Source organism: Mixophyes fleayi, chromosome 12 (assembly GCF_038048845.1).
Source record: "Mixophyes fleayi isolate aMixFle1 chromosome 12, aMixFle1.hap1, whole genome shotgun sequence".
NCBI classification, from domain to species: domain Eukaryota; kingdom Metazoa; phylum Chordata; class Amphibia; order Anura; family Limnodynastidae; genus Mixophyes; species Mixophyes fleayi.
The window spans coordinates 13,275,027-13,293,640 of NC_134413.1; the positions used below are offsets into that span (position 1 = coordinate 13,275,027).

At 36.6% G+C, this 18,614-nt stretch overlaps 2 protein-coding genes across 3 annotated transcripts in view; one reads left to right on the forward strand and one right to left on the reverse strand.

Moving 5' to 3' along the window:
• Positions 1–18,614, reverse strand: part of LOC142108183 (alpha-1-antiproteinase F-like) — a 62,558-nt gene that overhangs the window by 34,758 nt on the left and 9,186 nt on the right. The gene's annotated exons all lie outside the window — the stretch shown is intronic.
• On the forward strand, positions 7,221–17,735 carry LOC142108152 (alpha-1-antitrypsin-like protein GS55-MS). Its single transcript, XM_075191763.1, has 5 exons — positions 7,221–7,327; positions 13,002–13,636; positions 14,416–14,686; positions 16,575–16,719; positions 17,490–17,735. The coding sequence occupies exons 2-5, from the start codon at positions 13,006–13,008 to the stop codon at positions 17,676–17,678; spliced, it is 1,236 nt and encodes a 411-aa protein (XP_075047864.1). The 5' UTR covers positions 7,221–7,327; positions 13,002–13,005; the 3' UTR covers positions 17,679–17,735.

Below are 18,614 nucleotides of genomic sequence, written 5' to 3' on the forward strand. Positions count from 1 at the left end.
CGGTCCTGAGTGCATACACACTGCAGAATTGGAACAACATCGTTCCATCGTTGAGCGACATTTTTAGTCTGGTTTAAAAGTCAAATGAAACGATACAATGTGCTTTGGAACAATAATGGTTGATCATTGGAGCGTACACACTAACGCGATATCGGGCCGAATTGTTGTTTATCGTGTGATTGGCCCATATTCATCTGAAAACCCTGTAGTATGTACCCAGCCTTAGCCTGGCATTAATCAGATTGCTTCTCACACATCTCAGCTGCTATCATTTAAATTTTAAAACCTCAAGTCCCAATAAAAGTACAATAAATAAGGAACATTTGTTCTAGCCAAGAATGGAAAGTTGCTGGCAATATTTAGAGGATCCAAAGCAAAGGAAGACTGTGATGTGTCTCCACAAACTCTGTCAACAGAACAAGTATATTTTGCTAATGTCTTCCTTTGTTTGCATCCTCCTTGGCTCATAACACAATATCCTGTCACATGATAGGTTATCTAGCTCTGCAAGGCTTTTCCTTGCTGTTTGTCCTATGCACACCGATCATCTTATGTAGACGTAAAATAGATGCTTGTCTCTGTCTCCTCCCAGTGTTTTTGCTCTGAGAGTATAACCAGTGTTTTATAAAAAATTGAGCGCTATTACAGTAATTATTGTGATCGATATGTTTTTATATGGGGTTAGAATAGATTTTTAGATAATCTAACTCCAAGTTGCATTCATTCATGTGATTCTGCCATCAACAGATTACTTTATGTATTTCGTGTGAGCACATTACAATTTCATCCACAAGTATATATTTGGATAATACACAGTAGTTTGGGAATTGATTTTGGCTCTGTCTCTTTTTTTTAATATTTTGGGATAAAAGTTGGAGAATTATGGTGCTTTTTCGTTTAGACAGCAGCGTATCCCAACTACCAGTGTCCCTCCCCCCAATTTCTTTTATCCCATTTAAATACTTTTGACTGTTAGTGCCCCTGGCTTTTCCTCTAATGTTGTGACTAGACACCACGTGGCGTGTCAGTCATCTAAGGGCTCCACACGGATCTGTTCAGTGTCGTCCATAAGTTTTTTTCTTCCCTTTGGATTCAGTCCTGCAAGAAATCCAACCTTGTGGAATTAGGTAAATAATAAATTGGTGAATGAGAGATCGGGGGGGGTATTTATTTAAATAAAGATTTCTTTTTCAAGGTGAGTGTGTTGTTAAAAGTATTTTACATGGCACTACAGGTCCCACCGCAGCTCGTGACTGAAGGGATCCATTTTTTTATTTATATATTTCCTTTTTTGTAAAATGGAGTTGCCTATGTAATTCTTTTAAAGGCGTATAAGTTGACAATGTGTAATGTTCCTGGTCCATAAGTAGCATTAAAAAAAATGAGTAGCTTCAACCATTTTAAAATGTGTCATGTTATTAATGTTGTCCCCTTATGGTAAAATTCCAAATTTAAAAAAACCCATATATTTTATTTTTCAGTAGTCAATGTGAATTAAACTTATTATAATTAAGACATTGCAAAAGTTGCTAAGATAGTTCTAGATAAAAATCAACTTGTTGATGTAACAATGCTATAGGGGGATGTTACCACAAGTTACCTTACCTCAAAAAGAAATCTACCCTTTAAAAGAGTTTATTTTATGGAGTCTCATCCTGGATGGGGTATCTGACCTCTCTCTGCATCAAGATTGGAGATACTCTCTTCCCTTATTTAAGAAACCAGGAAGTGTCTGCCATGGAGGTCCAATTTGTCTCAATTTATATGGATTTGTGGGAAAAAAATGCATTTTCCTGACTCTGTCTCTGCAGTCTGTCCCAGTAGAACATTAATCCTGAGTATGTATTCCGGGATTGTGGAGACCCACACATTAGTCAGGAAGGTAGGCCTCCCTGTCACTTATTATCAGGCTTGGGTAGGTTAGTTAGTTAGTGGGAATTTATTTTCTTATGATTGTCCAAGTCAGTGGTTGGCAACAGGTAAGGCTTCATCTGTGGACCCCAGGTGTCGGCTCACGAGCTTATTCTCTACATTGTTAAAGTTACGTGGCCTTTTCTGCACAATGCAGGGAGGCCACGTTGCATAACAATGGATGAGGGTATACAGTGTGCCCCCTCTCCTTCATCTGGGATTCCCAGGCTGGCACACACAAGAGACTCAAGGAGGAGGGGGGAGTGCAGAGTGTCCTCCCTCTTTACTCTGTGCTGCCCTTTTTAAATTTGGCCCTCAAAGAACATGAGGCTGCCATCATTTGTCTGAGTCCTGAAAGTTACTCAGGGACTCTCATTTGGGCTCTGCCTGTTTGCAGTAGAGATGAGCGGGCTCGGATTATCTCAATCCGAGCCCACCCGAACAGTGCGGATCCGACGGCGATCCGAGCACTGTTCGGGTATTTCCGGCGGGGAGAATCAGTGAAAGCGAGGCTGAGACTCCAAATCCCGCCGTCGGATTTTCGCGAGACTCGGATTGTATAAGTTCCCCACTTGCCGCCGACATCTTCAGTCGGGCTCAGATCAGGGAAGAGGGAGGTTGGATTTTTTAGTGGTGCTGTCTGTGTCCTGTCACTCTGTCCTGCTGAATCCAGTGGTTACTTTGTCCTGTGCTCTGTCCTGCTGAGTCCAGTGGTGCTGTGTCCTGTGCTCTGTCCTGCTAAGTCCAGTGGTGCTGTGTCCTGTACTCTGTTCTGCTAAGTCCATTGTTATTTTAAAATTATTTTAAAAAGATTAAAAAATAAGAATAAAAATATAAAAAAATTATACAAAAATAATTTAAAAAAAATATAAAAAAAATTATAAAAAAAGTCTAAAAAAATTTCTACTGCCATATATAAATACGTTCACTGTTCCTGCAGTCCAGAAATATTAGTATTGCAATATATAAATACGTTCACTGTTCCTGCAGTCCAGAAATATTAGTACTGCAATATATAAATACGTTCACTATTCCTGCAGTCCAGAAATATTGGTACTGCAATATTTAACTACGTTCACTGTTCCTGCAGTCCAGAAATATTAGTACTGCAATATATAAATACGTTCACTGTTCCTGCAGTCCAGAAATATTAGTACTGCAATATATAAATACGTTCACTGTTCCTGCAGTCCAGAAATATTAGTATTGCAATATATAAATACGTTCACTGTTCCTGCAGTCCAGAAATATTAGTACTGCAATATATAAATACGTTCACTATTCCTGCAGTCCAGAAATATTGGTACTGCAATATTTAACTACGTTCACTGTTCCTGCAGTCCAGAAATATTAGTACTGCAATATATAAATACGTTCACTGTTCCTGCAGTCCAGAAATATTAGTACTGCAATATATAAATACGTTCACTGTTCCTGCAGTCCAGAAATATTAGTACTGCAATATATAAATACGTTCACTGTTCCTGCAGTCCAGAAATATTAGTACTGCAATATATAATAAAGTATATATAGTTGATGGCAGTGGGTTAAGGTGGCAGTATTTTGTTTTATTTTTCATAAGACATATAGGCCTATTTATTAATTAACAAGGTTGTCCACCGTAAAATATCATCTGTCATCACAAAAAATCAATTTATTAAAAAATCATCTTGGGACAGCACATCTGATAGCAGGCTACGGTAATCTGTCCATCCCCTCCGGTTATTACAAAGTTGCTTTCCTGCGAAGATCCCTCTATCACTGTGCTCACCCCATAGGGTAAAATGGTTAGTGGCATCTTCAGGTGGCGTTAGCCAACAGGCTCAAGCTCCAAAAAGCTTTTCGGAGCTCGTTAAAGAGTTTAGTCCCCATTGAAAATTATGTGAACTGCAGTAAAAAGTGAAACTTAGCCTAATGCAGAAGATAGCTATGATATCTCCTTGCCATTAATATTGCCTTTCTTTTTAATTCATATTTTAAATAAATTGTTATATTGACATTTTTCTGCCACATTTGCCTTTTGATGCTAATGAGTAAATGTGGGAGCTATTTATTTAATGGCAAAATAAAGTGTTAGATTCATAGAAGACACGTAATTTAGTCCCTTTCAACCATTTTTTATTTTTCTTGCTGAATCAGTAATGCTATATTAGAAAAAGTCTGATGGGAGTAGAAAACAACTACAAATACATATATTTCCCTATTAATGCATGGTTTAAAAAAAGTCTTTAAGGAAATTAGACATTTTAACAGAATAGAATATGGTCTAAAATATATAGTTGTTTTATTAAAAACATATGTAATAACACCAAATACCTCCACTGAAGTAGAATATTCCACATTGTGTGAATTTACTACAATTGTAAGGACAATTTACCTTTAATATCTGCTTTGTTCACTTTTATAGAAGATACAATAATGACATTTCCCACTTGTTTTTTTTCAATTTTTGATAATTTATTGCACTGCACTTTATGTTTTTTGTTGTTGTTTTTTTGTTCTTTTATATTTTAATTAAGTATCCTGGCAGCCAAATGAGCAGTTTCACAAGTGTATAAGCATGTATATCCTCATAACCCAATGTGATAGATGTGTTAATGCAGAAGATTGCGTCAGCGTATGCATGATATATTTATGACATAGTATCATGTATGTTGCTGCTACAATGCGTGGGGTTTGTGTATTTCATCACTGTTTATCTAGTACTTTATGTTTCCTGAACTAAAAGACCTGTTTGATTAATGTTTTACAAAACTTTATGATTTCACAATACCAGAGGTATACCTTTATAAGAGATGGTCTTGAAATCTGGATTCTGGAAGCTACTGATGAGTATAATAGTACAAGTTGCAACATTTGTAACATGCAATAGTCCAGTTGCAACATTTATAATATTTTATCAAGTGTTTTAAGCAACGCTTGTGCAAACTGCAGATCAAAACAATGTTATGAGTAAAGGACAGATTCTCTATTTTTAAAAATCATTTTCTATGTTTTCTATTATACGTGGTGTGGAAATTAAAATATAAAATGACCACTGATAAAGTTCCCTGTTACTGTGACATTCAACTTCATATGATTGGTCTTACACAGTTTAGTATTGTCTGAAGGCGGTAGAATATCTTCTCTAAAACTTACCCTATAAGCAGAGAGTCTACTGTTTTCCTGACAAATGATTAAGTGTCAAATGTCAGTTGCACTGATACAATCACACGTGGGGTAAACTCTATAAACTGAAGAAAGCAGAAATTGGACGTACGTTGAACATACATAGTGGGAAAGGGAACTTTACCTAATATTCTAATATAAATACCTCCACTTGTATCTCCAGTTTTTGGGTGTAGGTAAAGATTACAATGACATTGTCAGTGTAATGTTGTGTGAAGCTTAATGAAAACAAGTTAGATGTTACAGAAAGAGATAAATAGTGATAGGGGTATAGTCCCCAAAAAAGCAGACACACTGGAGAGCATGTGGCTTGGATTCTGAGTGTAAAGGGGATAGTGTAAGGAGAACTACGTCTGACTCAGCACACCCATCATTAATTTCCTAAGCGCATGCGTGGAACCCTATCTCTCTCTCTTTACTGGTACTGAACTATTGTAATAAACTGTGTAGCCTACTAGTCGGTGTAATATACTCCTGAGATGTCCAAGGAGGCTGATGACATATGATTGTATAGGCATCTCAGCCACATGTAGAGCCACTGTTAACAATAATCTCCACCTTTCTGTCTGGATAAAAAAAGATTGCAGGGGACAGGGCTGGGCCTACACATAACCAATCTGAGCATCTCTATTCCTTAGGGAGATGGGATTTGAGGCTTCTCTCACACCGCTAATGACCAAGGTGTCAAATGCTCCTCTACATGAAACAATGTTGAAGTTGCCTAAATTTGCAACACTTATCTTTTGTTGCTGCAAATTTTGTTGCTACATGTACATTTTTGGTTTCAACCTTGTTGGCACATAAATAATGATGACAATGGCTCTCTTATGTTGATAATATTGATTTGTGTGACAAGGGAACCATGTCACTTGCTACGTTCAGCAGCAGAAATGCGAGCCACATCGATGTACCTCCGACATACGTATTGTGTAACTTAAAACGAAACTCTTGTTTCTGTGAAACAATGTTCTGCTCCTGTTTATCCCACTTATGTTATTAAATACTTACATAATACACATTGAGGAAATTATAGAGCATGCAACGACAAAGAAGGAAGGTGATTTTTATACTTCCCATAGCAGGATACATCTAGAATGTCCAGTAAATATACTATATATTGTATTTGTAGCAGATCAAAATATCTAGAATATATATTTTCTGGCGAAAGGCAAGTTTGCATCCACCCACTAAATCCTATGCTTGCCACTAATTACAGCTGCAGATTAATTGGATGTTTATAACGATTAATTGTATGTTCAGTTTCTTGAGAGAGATACTGATTCTTCCTATACTTAGAAAAGTGACCAATTATTTATAGTTGAAATTTCTACTGTTTCACTAAGTGTTCCATATGCTATATATTTGCATTGCATATCCTATAATGTCTATTACAATTCAACACTATTACCTTTATACTTTATCATTATTACACACACTAGTTATGTGCATTATCAGTACTGTGGTCATGAAGGGCCATAAATTACATTATGATTACAATGTTTAAAAATATATGTTGCTCCAATCTGTTTTTCCTATGTTTTATTTTCCAGCTTTACAATATCCCAACTTTAGCCAACTTATATAACTAATACCCTGTCTGGTTCAGCATAAGGTACTCTAACCCCCAAAGTCAGCCCCCATGCTCAAGAGCCCTAACAACCAAGTCAATAAGGGCTGTTAGATTTGTTTTGGCTAAATCAGACAATCCTGTCTGTGTATAGTCTGCAACTTCTTCTAACTTCCTTTCCAGCTTGTTACAGTAGTCAGTTAATCTGTCTGATAGATCTTTCAAGTCACCCTTCACTGTACAAACTGCACACTAAGCTAACATGGGGTTGAGAGCTGAATTTCGAGCTAACGTACACAATTTTTGCTTGGCCTTTTTGGCGCACTTGAATAAATGATCTCTGTGTTTTCTTATGGGTTTTATATTTTTACATTTTAATCCTAGTCTTTTAAATCCTCAAAACCTAGCATGATAGATGGAGATAGCTATTGGGGCAGAAGATTCTCTCGCTGTCTGCAGAATATATTTATTAAACATTATCATGTATATCGCAGAACAAATGCGTGGGATGGTGTATTTCATCACTGTTTACCTTACCTTAACTTTCCTGAACTAATAGCACAGAGGTTGTTTGATTAAACTTTACATAACGCTATAATTTCACAATTGCGTGAATACATTTTCCTTTATAAGAGATGGTTCTGAAATCAGACAGATCCTGGAGGTCTCTGGAAGCTATTGGTGAGTATAAGAGTCCAATCATTAATGAACATTTTACATGTTTAATAGAAACTTTCCCAGTTGCAGCTATTGTAATCTTTTACCAAGTGTTTTAAGCAATGCTTGTACAAATGCAGATCAAACAATGTTATGATTAAAGGACACCTCCTTTGTTATTTAAATTATTTTGGAACTTTTTATTGTACATGGTATGGAAATTAAAATATATATTGGACAATGATAATGTTTTTTACTGCTACCGTGTCTTCCAACTTCATATGATTAGTTTTATACATTCAGTGATACTGGAAGTTGGCAGAATGTCTTCTCTAATGCTCACCCTATAAGCAGAGATTTTACTATTTTCCTGATAAATGACTGGGTGTCAAATGTCAGTTGCGCTTCTGATAAAATAACATATGGGATAATTCTATAAAACTGAAGGAAGCAGAAAGTGAAGGTAAATTGTCCTTAAAATACTGATGAAGGTAACTATAATCAGCAGTGTAATAAGACTATCTCCACTTGTGTCTCCAGTTTGCAGTTCTAGAATAAGATTGCAGTATTTTACCTTACAGGACATAGTAGATATTCTATAAAAGATGAGGAATAAACACTTTGCTTTAGCTTGTCTTCAGGATTATCTTTCTTTTTGCTCCACATTCTATAATGTTAGCTTGACATTTTTTTTGCCACATTTAGTTTTTTATGCTAATGAGTAAATATGGGCTTTATTGATTTAATGGCAAAAAAAAAGTTATATTTATAGGGGGGTATTCAATTGTTAGCGAGATTTTATTTTCCACCGTCGTGTTAAAAAAAAAAAAAAAAATCTCCCGCGGGTTTTTGACTGCAATAGCGATTCGTGCAATCCAATTGAAAAAGAGGGAACTCTGCCCCCACGCGTTAAAGATTGTGTTTGCGACATTTTAGAGGAGTGAATGGAAGTTTTAACGCGGTTATGTAGAACACAAAAAAAAAGGATTGGCATACATTTCCATACATTAGATTGCATTACACATTAATAATATCTACATTTAAGTACTTTTAGTATATATCTTAATTTAACTATTTTTTAACATAGAATGGGACAATGGGAGTTTGAAACACAAGGGCACGTGCTACATCATATTGCACATTGGACCAGCTAGAATGTAAAGGTAAAAAGTATTGAGTGGGCTGTGTGATCAGTCACAGCATTTTTGGTCAGAGGGTTGTTGCCTTGTGTTAACTGTGTAGAGGGTGGTAATAGGGTAACCTAGGGATATTAAGATGCTGGTTGAGGAATATTATAAGCTTGTCTGAAGAGGTGGGTTTTCAGAGAATGCTTGAAGGTTTGAAGACTAGAGGAAAGTCTAACTGTGATGAGAGTGGAAGAGAGACGCAAATCTTGTGCAGAACGGAGGAGTCGAGTTGGGAGATATTTTGAGACAAGTGAGGAAATGTATATCGGTGCAATTTTGTTGACAGCCTTGTATGTTAGTAGAAGAAATTTATATTGGATTCACTGAAAAACAGGCAGCCAATGTAGAGACTGACAGAGTGGCTCAGCAGAGGAAGAACGATTTGCAAGGAAAATCAATCTAGTCGCTGCGTGCAAAATAGATTGTAGGGGTTCAAGTATGATTTTGGGAAGACCAGTAAGGAGGGAATTGCAATAGTCGATGTGGGAGATGATGAGGGCATGAATTAAGGTTTTTGCAGTGTCTTGTGTCAGATATGTGCGTATTCTGGAAATGTTCTTTAGACGTATGTAACATGATTTAGATATAGAGTCGATGTGGGAATAAATGATAGTTGTGAGTCAAGAATGCATGTAAGTACTTTTTATCGACTTCTGACTGTTTCTGACTGAATTAGTAACACTATGGGGGGGAATTCAATTGACGGCCTGCGGTTATTTTAACACAGAATTTTGCTACAGGCACTAATATCGGAGTAACGTTAATAGTGCGCGGGCCACGTTATTCTCATGACTAATGCAGTCAATTGAATTCCCCCCTATATTAGAAAAATTGGGAAACGATTCTGTCGGATGAGAGTAGAAAACAATTAGAATAACGTACATTTTCCTATGAAAGCATGGTAAAAAAAAACAACTTATTTAAGGAATTGAAAAGGAGACATTTATAATAAAATACGGTATAGAATATAGTCTTTCCAACAAACACATATTTAAGAACTTTACCAGACTCCACTTTTCTATGTGAATATAATGAGTGAATGTACCACAGTTTTAAGGGACAATTTACCTTCGCTTTTTGCTTTGTTCACTTTTCTAGAACTTCCACCATACAATAATTATATTTCCCACATTTTGATTTTTTGCTAAACATGCAGCTAAAATTTGTTGTTTAAAATTCATAATTTTTGATAATTTGTTAGATGCCCCAATTATCATATGATTCATTTTATTCCCCCAGAAAATAGCTGACATTAGGTCCCTTCAACCACTGGCCTTAAAATACATGCCTCTACTTGAGTTTTATAGTGCTAGTAAAACTTATACACAGGTGTGGGAATGGGCAGGGCCATATTTTCCATTGGGCACGATGGGCAGCTGCCCGGGGGCCCCACGGGCAAAGGGGCCCCATAGGCACAGCTCTTAATGAGAATAAATAATAGTGCAAAAGAAAAAAACCTGCAAAAAAAACCTACAAGGGTCACTGAGCAAGTACATCTATCTATCTCTATCTCTATATATCTATATCTATATCTGTATCTGTATCTGTAAACATCTATATATCTATATCTATATCTAGGGGCCCCGGTGCACTGCTTTGCCCGGGGGCCTATAATGTTGTTAAGATGGCCCTGGGAATGGGACCTATTTGTATCAATGAGTACATACCCACAAGCATTTGCACTGCCGGCAGGGAGCATTTGCATTGCAGCTCCCCATTTGGACGTTGCCTGCTTTATTTATTTGGGTTTACCGCAAGTAAATGTACTGAGAATTAATGAAGTGTCCTCCGTTTACCAACCCCCCTCCAACTGCAAATGCCACTGGATCGTTAACTACTGCATGTTAGATGAGATCACATTTAACAGGTGATGTCGCTGGCAATTAATGCAACACTAATCTGCGATCCAACTAACCTTGTCAGGACCTTTACAGTCACCAATGTTATCAACATTATAGCCATTTTATATTTCGGCAGCATAAAAAGTCTCACAAAACAGACAGTAAATAAAACACACTGCAGCTACTGATTGACAATAATGTCACACACACAAGCGTGACCATCTAGTGGAAGAGTAAATAACATAAGCCAGATGAAACATACATTTTATACCATATATACATACTGTATTTCCATTTATACATTATTGTTAGATATATAGATTATAACCATTGATACAATGATTGCTAAATCAAGTCATGTAATCATTTCATAAGACTAAAATCCAGAGTAGTCCAACACAAAAACCACAAATATATAAATGGAACAATAGTAATAATAATAATAATAATTAATTAGTAGTTAGTAATAACAATGATATTGGTGAGATAGTGAGAATAATTCAGATATCATGGAAAAACTTTTAGGGCTAGATTTACTAAACTGCGAGTTTGAAAAAGTGGAGATGTTGCCTATAGCAACCAGTCAGATTCTAGGGCCTGATTCATTAAGGATCTTAAATTAAGAAGTTTCTTATTTAAGTCTCCTGGACAAAACCATGTTACAATGCAAGGGGTGCAAATTAGTTTTCTGCTTTGCACATAAGTTAAATACTGACTGTTTTTTCATGTAGCACACAAATACTTGATAGCTTATTTGTACATTGAAATGTAAAGGTGATATTTGTGTGCTACATGAAAAAACAGTCAGTATTTAACTTATGTGCAAAACAGAAAACTAATTTGCACCCCTTGCATTGTAACATGGTTTTGTCCAGGAGACTTAAATAAGAAACTTCTTATTTTAAGATCCTTAATGAATCAGGCCCCTAGTTATAATTTATTTAGCACATTGTACAAGATGACAGCTAGAATCTGATTGGTTGCTATAGGCAACATCTCCACTTTTTCAAACCCGCAAGTTTAGTAAATACACCCCCTTGGGTTAAAACAAGTTTGTGACGGCCCCTCAGAGGCCCCTATGTCTAAAGGAAAAATATTTCATGTTGCAAAACACAAAGGGATTTTTATGAAAACTCCTGCGTAGGTAACTGCACAAACAATCAGCAAGTGACTATTATTCCTAATGCCAGTTGAAATATGAACGCAAACATCAGTTTGTTTCCTCTGGGTCACAACACTTTTTGGGCACAGTAACCTAACCACCAGTTTCATAATTGTGCCCCAGTATGTCCTCGTTAATCATCTCCAACTTCTGTTGAACTAAACCAGGCTCCATGTCTGTACGGTGATAAGGAAGTGGAGCAAACAAATGATTTTGTAATTTTCAGTATAAATTATTTGGCAGACCAGTTTTAGTTGGGGTGTCTGCTGTCAGGCCGCTGTCTCATGGGACAAATTTTGAGGGGCAGCAAAATTAAGAGAAATAGTTTCAAATGAAAATTTTGTTGTTGCAAAAAAAATAATGAATTTGTGTGTTAAACCCTGTTGGTACATAAATAGTGACTCTCTTATGCTGATTATAATGTTCATTTGTGCAAGAGATTCTACCATTTCAGGCTAAGTACATCCGACATCCATTTTGCATAACTTAAAAAGGGACTTATGTTCCACTCCTGTTTTACAATATAATTTCCCAAAAATTGATTGGATTAAATAATTGCAAATTATACAAAGTGACATTCCTATAAGTTATAGAGCACAAAAACACCAGGAATTAAAGTGATAGCTATACTTGATTATAGTGTGATTGTTATACTTTCTATAGCAGAATGCATATATACCATTATCTATATATACAATAGATTGTATTTGTAGAAGATATATATCTAGAATGGGATTTTTTTGGAGAAAGGCAAGTTTTCACCCCCCCCCCCCCCCCTACTAAAATCCTTTGCTTTTCAATGGTTACCGCTGTAGAACGTGAGACGTAGCAGCCTCGGGCAAATGTTCTACAGCATAGAAAAATCAGGTAAAAAAATGTATTGGATAAAGCATCAACAATGGAGGTACAAGAACAATACATTTAATAATGTATGTTTTAGTAATTACAATTTTGGGTCTCCCCTCTGCTCACTGCTGTTGTGCCTGCCTCTGTGCACACATACAATGTGCATTAATGTATTTTATTTCACAGATGGGCTGTTACCCCACGCATTTCGCTTGCCAGGATTTTATTCCCACTAATTGTACTATTTGGAGATGAAAAATCTCTTCAGTTTTTATTCATGGGATGGTTCTATTTATTCCTCAGGCGAAATAATGGAAAATAAAGACATGAACATGTTGGTTGAACAATTACTAACTTAGGGTGTATTCAATCACAATGTGTTAATGTGTTTTAAAAAACAAAAACATTTTAACATGCATGTTTCCTTTACTTTTCATGATTTATTTTATTTACGCAATCCCTGTAAACTATATACGTTATAATGTTACATTTTTGTTACATTTCACCTAAAATGAAATATCATTCTTGGTTTCTGTGCAGTTCCTTCTTATTTTCTGTGATTATTATATTCTTAGAAACTACTCTATAAATGATGAATGACACATAAGAAAAATATGTATGAAAATGTGTGATTTTATTGATTGCTTCATTTCATATTTCAGAGAAATGAAGGTCATTCTGTTCTGGTTTTTGAGCCAAGCTCTGTTTTGTACTCTGGTCTTTGCCCACCACCTCAATGGAGAACATCACGATGATGAACATGATGATGACCATCACAAGATAATGCCTTATCTCCAAATAGCACCATCTAATGCAAGATTTTCATACAAGCTCTACTCACAACTAGCTGCTGAATATCCTGATGATAATATATTATTCTCTCCATTAAGTATCTCTTTAGCATTTTCTATGCTTTCTCTGGGTGCCAAGTCTCAAACCCACACTCAGATCCTGGAAGGACTTGGTTTCAACACCTCTGTTTTCCTAGATGCAGACATCAACAATGGTTTCAAACAGCTCCTGCAGATTCTTAATCGACCTAAAGTTGACCAACAGCTCAGCACTGCAAATGCTCTATTTGTTGACCAAAAAATACAACTCCTTGAGAAGTTTTCAGAGGATGTTAAAAACTTCTATCAGTCTGAGGCAATTTCTACAGATTTCCAAAATTCAGAAGAAGCAAAAAATCAAATCAATAGTTACGTGGAGAAGAAAACCAATGGGTTAGTCAAGGACCTGCTGGATAGTCTTGACCAGCAGACAGTTTTAGTTCTCATTAACACAATTTTCTTCGGTGGTAAGTTATGTTCTATCATAAAGAGATGATGAGTTGTGGAGAAGTTTATTCATCAGATCAATCCCCTTAGCCTTCATGTGTCTTTTACTTCTTGACATTATCCATTTTAAAAGTGTTCTATATTGAATTGTGTCACATCCATTAAAAATAAGCCACAATTAGTTATGAGCAGAACAAAATTGGGGGTATATTTACTAAACTGCAGGTTCGAAAAAGTGGAGATGTTGCTATAGCAACCAATCAGATTTTAGTTAATATGATATGATGAGTTGTTGAGATGTTTATTCATCAGATCAATCCCCTTAGTTTTTATGTGTTTTGACAAAGACAAGGAGCTAGATTTACTAAACTGGGGGTTTAAAAAGTGGAGATGTTGCCTATAGCAACCAACCAGATTCTAGCTGTCATTTATTTAGTGCACTCTACAAAATGACAGCTAGAATCTGATTGGTTGCTATAGGCAACACCTCCACTTTTTCAAACCCGCAGTTTAGTGAATATACCCCAAGGACCACATTGACCAATTTATCTATTTCTAAATATGTACTAAATAAACTTGTCGACATCATCCATTTTAAAGGCATTTTACTTTGAAATGTGTCACAGTAAGTGACTGTAAAACACACTTAGGTATGATCAGAACAAAACTTGGACACTTTCTCTAACTTGGTCCATCTCATGTGGTACTGGGGAGCCAAAGGAACATTGCAAGTAAAATGTAATTTTGTATTCAAATTATTGAGAGGTAACATATGTTTTGATGACTAAATTTATTTTAGGAACATGGGAATATGCTTTCAATGAGAACTTCACAAGGGAGGAAGACTTTCATGTGGATGAGAATACTGTTATGAAGGTGCCAATGATGACCAGGCAAGGAGAGTACCTTGTGGCTTTTATACAAGAGCCAGGATGTGTAGTGGTCGATGTCCCATATAAAGGAAACACCTCTGCCATCTTTATATTACCAGATGCTGGGAAACTGCACGATGTGGAAAAGGCTCTTCAGAATGTATCACTGCAGACATGGACCAAACTAATGAGGCCAAGGTAAGACCCTTCATATATAAAAGATATAAACGTTATGTAACACTGACAATTCATCATGATCAACCTCATCAGCAATTTATATAGCGCCACTAATTCCGCAGCGCTGTACAGAGAACTCATTGACATCAGTCCCTGCCCCATTGGAGCTCACAGTCTAAATTCCCTAACGCTGAGAGATAGAGAGAGAGAGAGAGAGAGAGAGAGAGAGAGAGAGAGAAACTAAGGTTAATTTGATAGCAGCCAATTAACCTATCAGTATGTTTTTGAAGTGTGGGAGGAAACCCACACAAACACGGGGAGAACATACAAATCATAACCAAATTGTTCCATCTTCATCATCATCATTTATTTATATAGCGCCAACATATTCCGTAGCGCTTTGACTAATATCTTAACTAATTTCATGAACATCTCCTTTGTGTCAAAGCTATGTACTTATGCTCATCTGTAGAGATATTGGAAATTGTAAAATGAGTTTCACAGGTGGGATAATTTGAAAAGATTTAATTTTCCCACAAGCTAATGCTCGGTTTGGCCTCATTTATGGTTTAAATTAATCAAAAGGTTGAGTGTACATTGGGACAGCCCTTATTACATTTGAAGCTGTTGGTTGCATTGGGCAAATAATTGGGCAGCTGTGCAAATAGATAGTACACAGAGTTTCCCATTATGGCTATAAGAGCAGAACTGAAGATCAAAAGGAGTTGCCTGTGTATTTCTACACACAGATAGGCAGTGGCATTAATTGCAAGTTCAGAAAATAATTGGGGTAGTTAGAAAGTAAGTGAAGGGATAAAACAGGCAGACTTTTCTGCAGTATAGTTTACACAGCTATGTAGATAAAACAACTTGCACACAAATGTACAATAGTCTGGGATACTAATGACCCCAGTCACATAGAGCGTCCACAGACATTATCCTCCGTACAATCCAGAAAGAATGAGTGTCAACTCCTTTTATGAGACTATAAACATGTTACATTTGTTGATGCTTGTGATTGGCTTATTTACATTCCATGCACTGTGATTGGCCCGATTCTCCAGCAGGCATTAATTATTCCCTGAATTTTGGGTGGATCACAAATGAACTGGACTAAAAAAAATCTGCCCAATTTTACTAATCAGACTAGTTCAGAGGTGCCCAAACTCAGTCCTTAGGAGCTACCAACAGTTCATGTTTTCAGGATTTCTTTAATCAAGCACAGGTGAGTTAATCTATTTGGCTAGGTGAGTAATTATCCCACCTGTTTCTACAATCAGAAATCCTGAAAACATAAGTTATTGGTAACTCTTGTGAACTGGGGTTTAGCACGTCTGGTCTAATCTAGTAATCGGTCTAATTGATTTGCTCCTCTGTGCTCACCCGCTCAGTCACCTTCACTTATGTCTGTAATTCCAAAAACCAAGAGCCACAGAGGTCCGGACTGCAATAAACACTACCAACTCTGGTGTCCAAACACCTGTCACTGTCTGCCTAGGTGTTCACTGTTAGCACCAAGAACTACTAAATAGTTCATTGACCTGTAGTCAGCGCAGGATAAACACTATACAGAGACATTGCTGTGTTGAGTAGATAGAGGGGTGTCATATTCTAAATATTGTGGGACCATGGTGCTTTAGCGATATTTTTGAGAATGAAGCCTATCAAATCAGTTTAGAAGCTGTAACATCCATGAGGTATGAAAGTTTGGCGGTCCTCACTGCTTTATGGATGTCACTGGATCCTAGGGAACTAACAAGCAGTCATTTTGTACTGTGCAGCAGTGACAGGAGAACTTTAAAGAGTTGAAATGTTAACCGAGAATGTCTTAGAAAAATCAGAATGTAAAATAATACAGTCTTAATCATTAATCATTTTGTGATACTTTTGTTATTCTTTTTTTATATAGTCTGATACGTTTATCAGTGCCCAAATTCACAATTTCTGCCACACTTGATCTTAAAGAGGAGCTAAGTAAAATGGGCATCAAGGATGTCTTTTCTGATAATGCTGATCTTTCTGGGATTACAGGAGCACCTTTGAAGGTGTCTAAGGTGAGAATTACTTTTACTTTATCTTTTTTTTATGTTGAACACTCTATCGTCTTAGTGCTTTACCAACTTGGGGAATTTTCCTATGACAAGATGTGTACAGTAGTAGTCCTATAATGGAATGTCAACCAAATGGAAGTTAGGGACATTGTCCAATACTACTCCCTTTTGGACCACAACCAATGAGGTTGGTGTAGGACTTGAAATACTGGCGGTATCCATCAAGTATACTTCGCCCACCAGATTGAGTCCTATCGACTACGCCAAAATAAGGGCTAGGAAGGACAAAACTTCACAAATAATGCTGAAGAAAAGGTTTGCTATTTCTCTTTTCAACAAAAATCTGTTAGGTATAACACAAATACACATTTTTTTCACTTTTATGCAACACAGTCTCCTTGCTTGAAAATATAACATACACATAACAACTGTCTCCAAATAAAATAGTTTCTAAAAAATAAGCTTGATTGAGCGTCATTGTCTTAAACTCTTTCTCTAGTCTATACCTGCATCCATTCTCATGAGGTGACAAGGAGCCAAACCTGGGATGTGACCATTGTCTTGTAGACGTTTATTATCCTTATTATACAGTCAGCCACTGAGCTGCTATTTTTCCTTTGCCCGCAGTTTCAGTGTCATTCATCATTCTCTAATATGCAGAAATCGGATATTGCTACGCAGATGTTCAAAAATGTACTTTCAGTTTATATTTTTTTATATATATTTTATGTGTAAAGTTTTCCATTATGTTTTATTTCTCTCGACCACTGTAGGCTGTACATAAAGCCGTGCTGAAAGTGCATGAGAAGGGGGCAGAGGCTGCCGCTGCCACAGCTGTTGGGATTACCAAGCTTAGTCTCCCACAACATGTTAATTGTAATCGTCCTTTCATATTCACTATTATACATAAAGAACTTTACAGCATTCTCTTTACTGGAAGAGTTGTGGTACCAGTGAAATAGGTTTCTATGGGTCTAACATCCTTTGCTCTCTGAATAAAGGGCTATATTTCATGGAAATTGGTATTATTGGTTGTCTTTATTACTTTATATTTGTCTTATTCTGTGATAGAACTACTATGAATTCAGAAAGTCCTTATGATAGTACAAATAGCATTCAAGATGGTTTCAATAGCAATTTCGGTGGATGTCAATGATTTTGACTGCATTGATTTTAAAGCATAGTTAGATTAATGGACATTTTTGGATAATAAGAGGAATTCCTGTCGTCAGCCACACACTCTTACATTAAATTACTACTAGTATCTTTTTGAACCATGATTTAATGACTCCCCCTGCAAGATGGAGGCATAAATGTTTAATAGGACAAAAATGAAAGTATTAATTGTATTACTTCCCTCCAACCGTGGGTGTCCACAGCCTGACCTAAGGAAAGACTAGAGGCTAGATTTACTAAGCTGCGGGTTTGAAAAAGTGGGGATGTTGCCTATAGCAACCAATCAGATTCTAGCTGTCATTTTGTAGAAAGTACTAAATAAATGAAAGCTAGAATCTGATTGGTTGCTATAGGCAACATCTCCACTTTTTCAAACCCGCAGCTTAGTAAATCTAGCCCTAGAAGTTCTTAAAAGGTATGTTTTACAAGCAAAATAACGAGGGGCAATAATTAATTAGGGGGCATGGACTTTGGGTTGTTGGAGATAGCTGCGATCAATCTTCAGAATATACAGAAACTGCTTCAGTGCTAGTATATAAATACAATTAGTGGACTAGAAAGACCAAACTGTCTTACTGCCATCAACATTCTCATTGTCAATATCATCATCATCATCATCACCATTTATTTATATAGCGCCACTGATTCCGCAGCGCTGTACAGAGAACTCACTCACATCAGTCCCTGCCCCATTGGAGCTTACAGTCTAAATTCCCTAACAT

Coding starts and splice junctions, on each gene's coding strand:
- LOC142108152 (XM_075191763.1), top strand. CDS start 13,006: ATGAAGGTCATTCTGTTCTGGTTTTTGAGCCAAGCTCTGTTTTGTACT. Junction 13,637..14,415: donor TAACACAATTTTCTTCGGTG/GTAAGTTATGTT, acceptor AATTTATTTTAG/GAACATGGGAATATGCTTTC. Junction 14,687..16,574: donor ACCAAACTAATGAGGCCAAG/GTAAGACCCTTC, acceptor TTTTTTATATAG/TCTGATACGTTTATCAGTGC.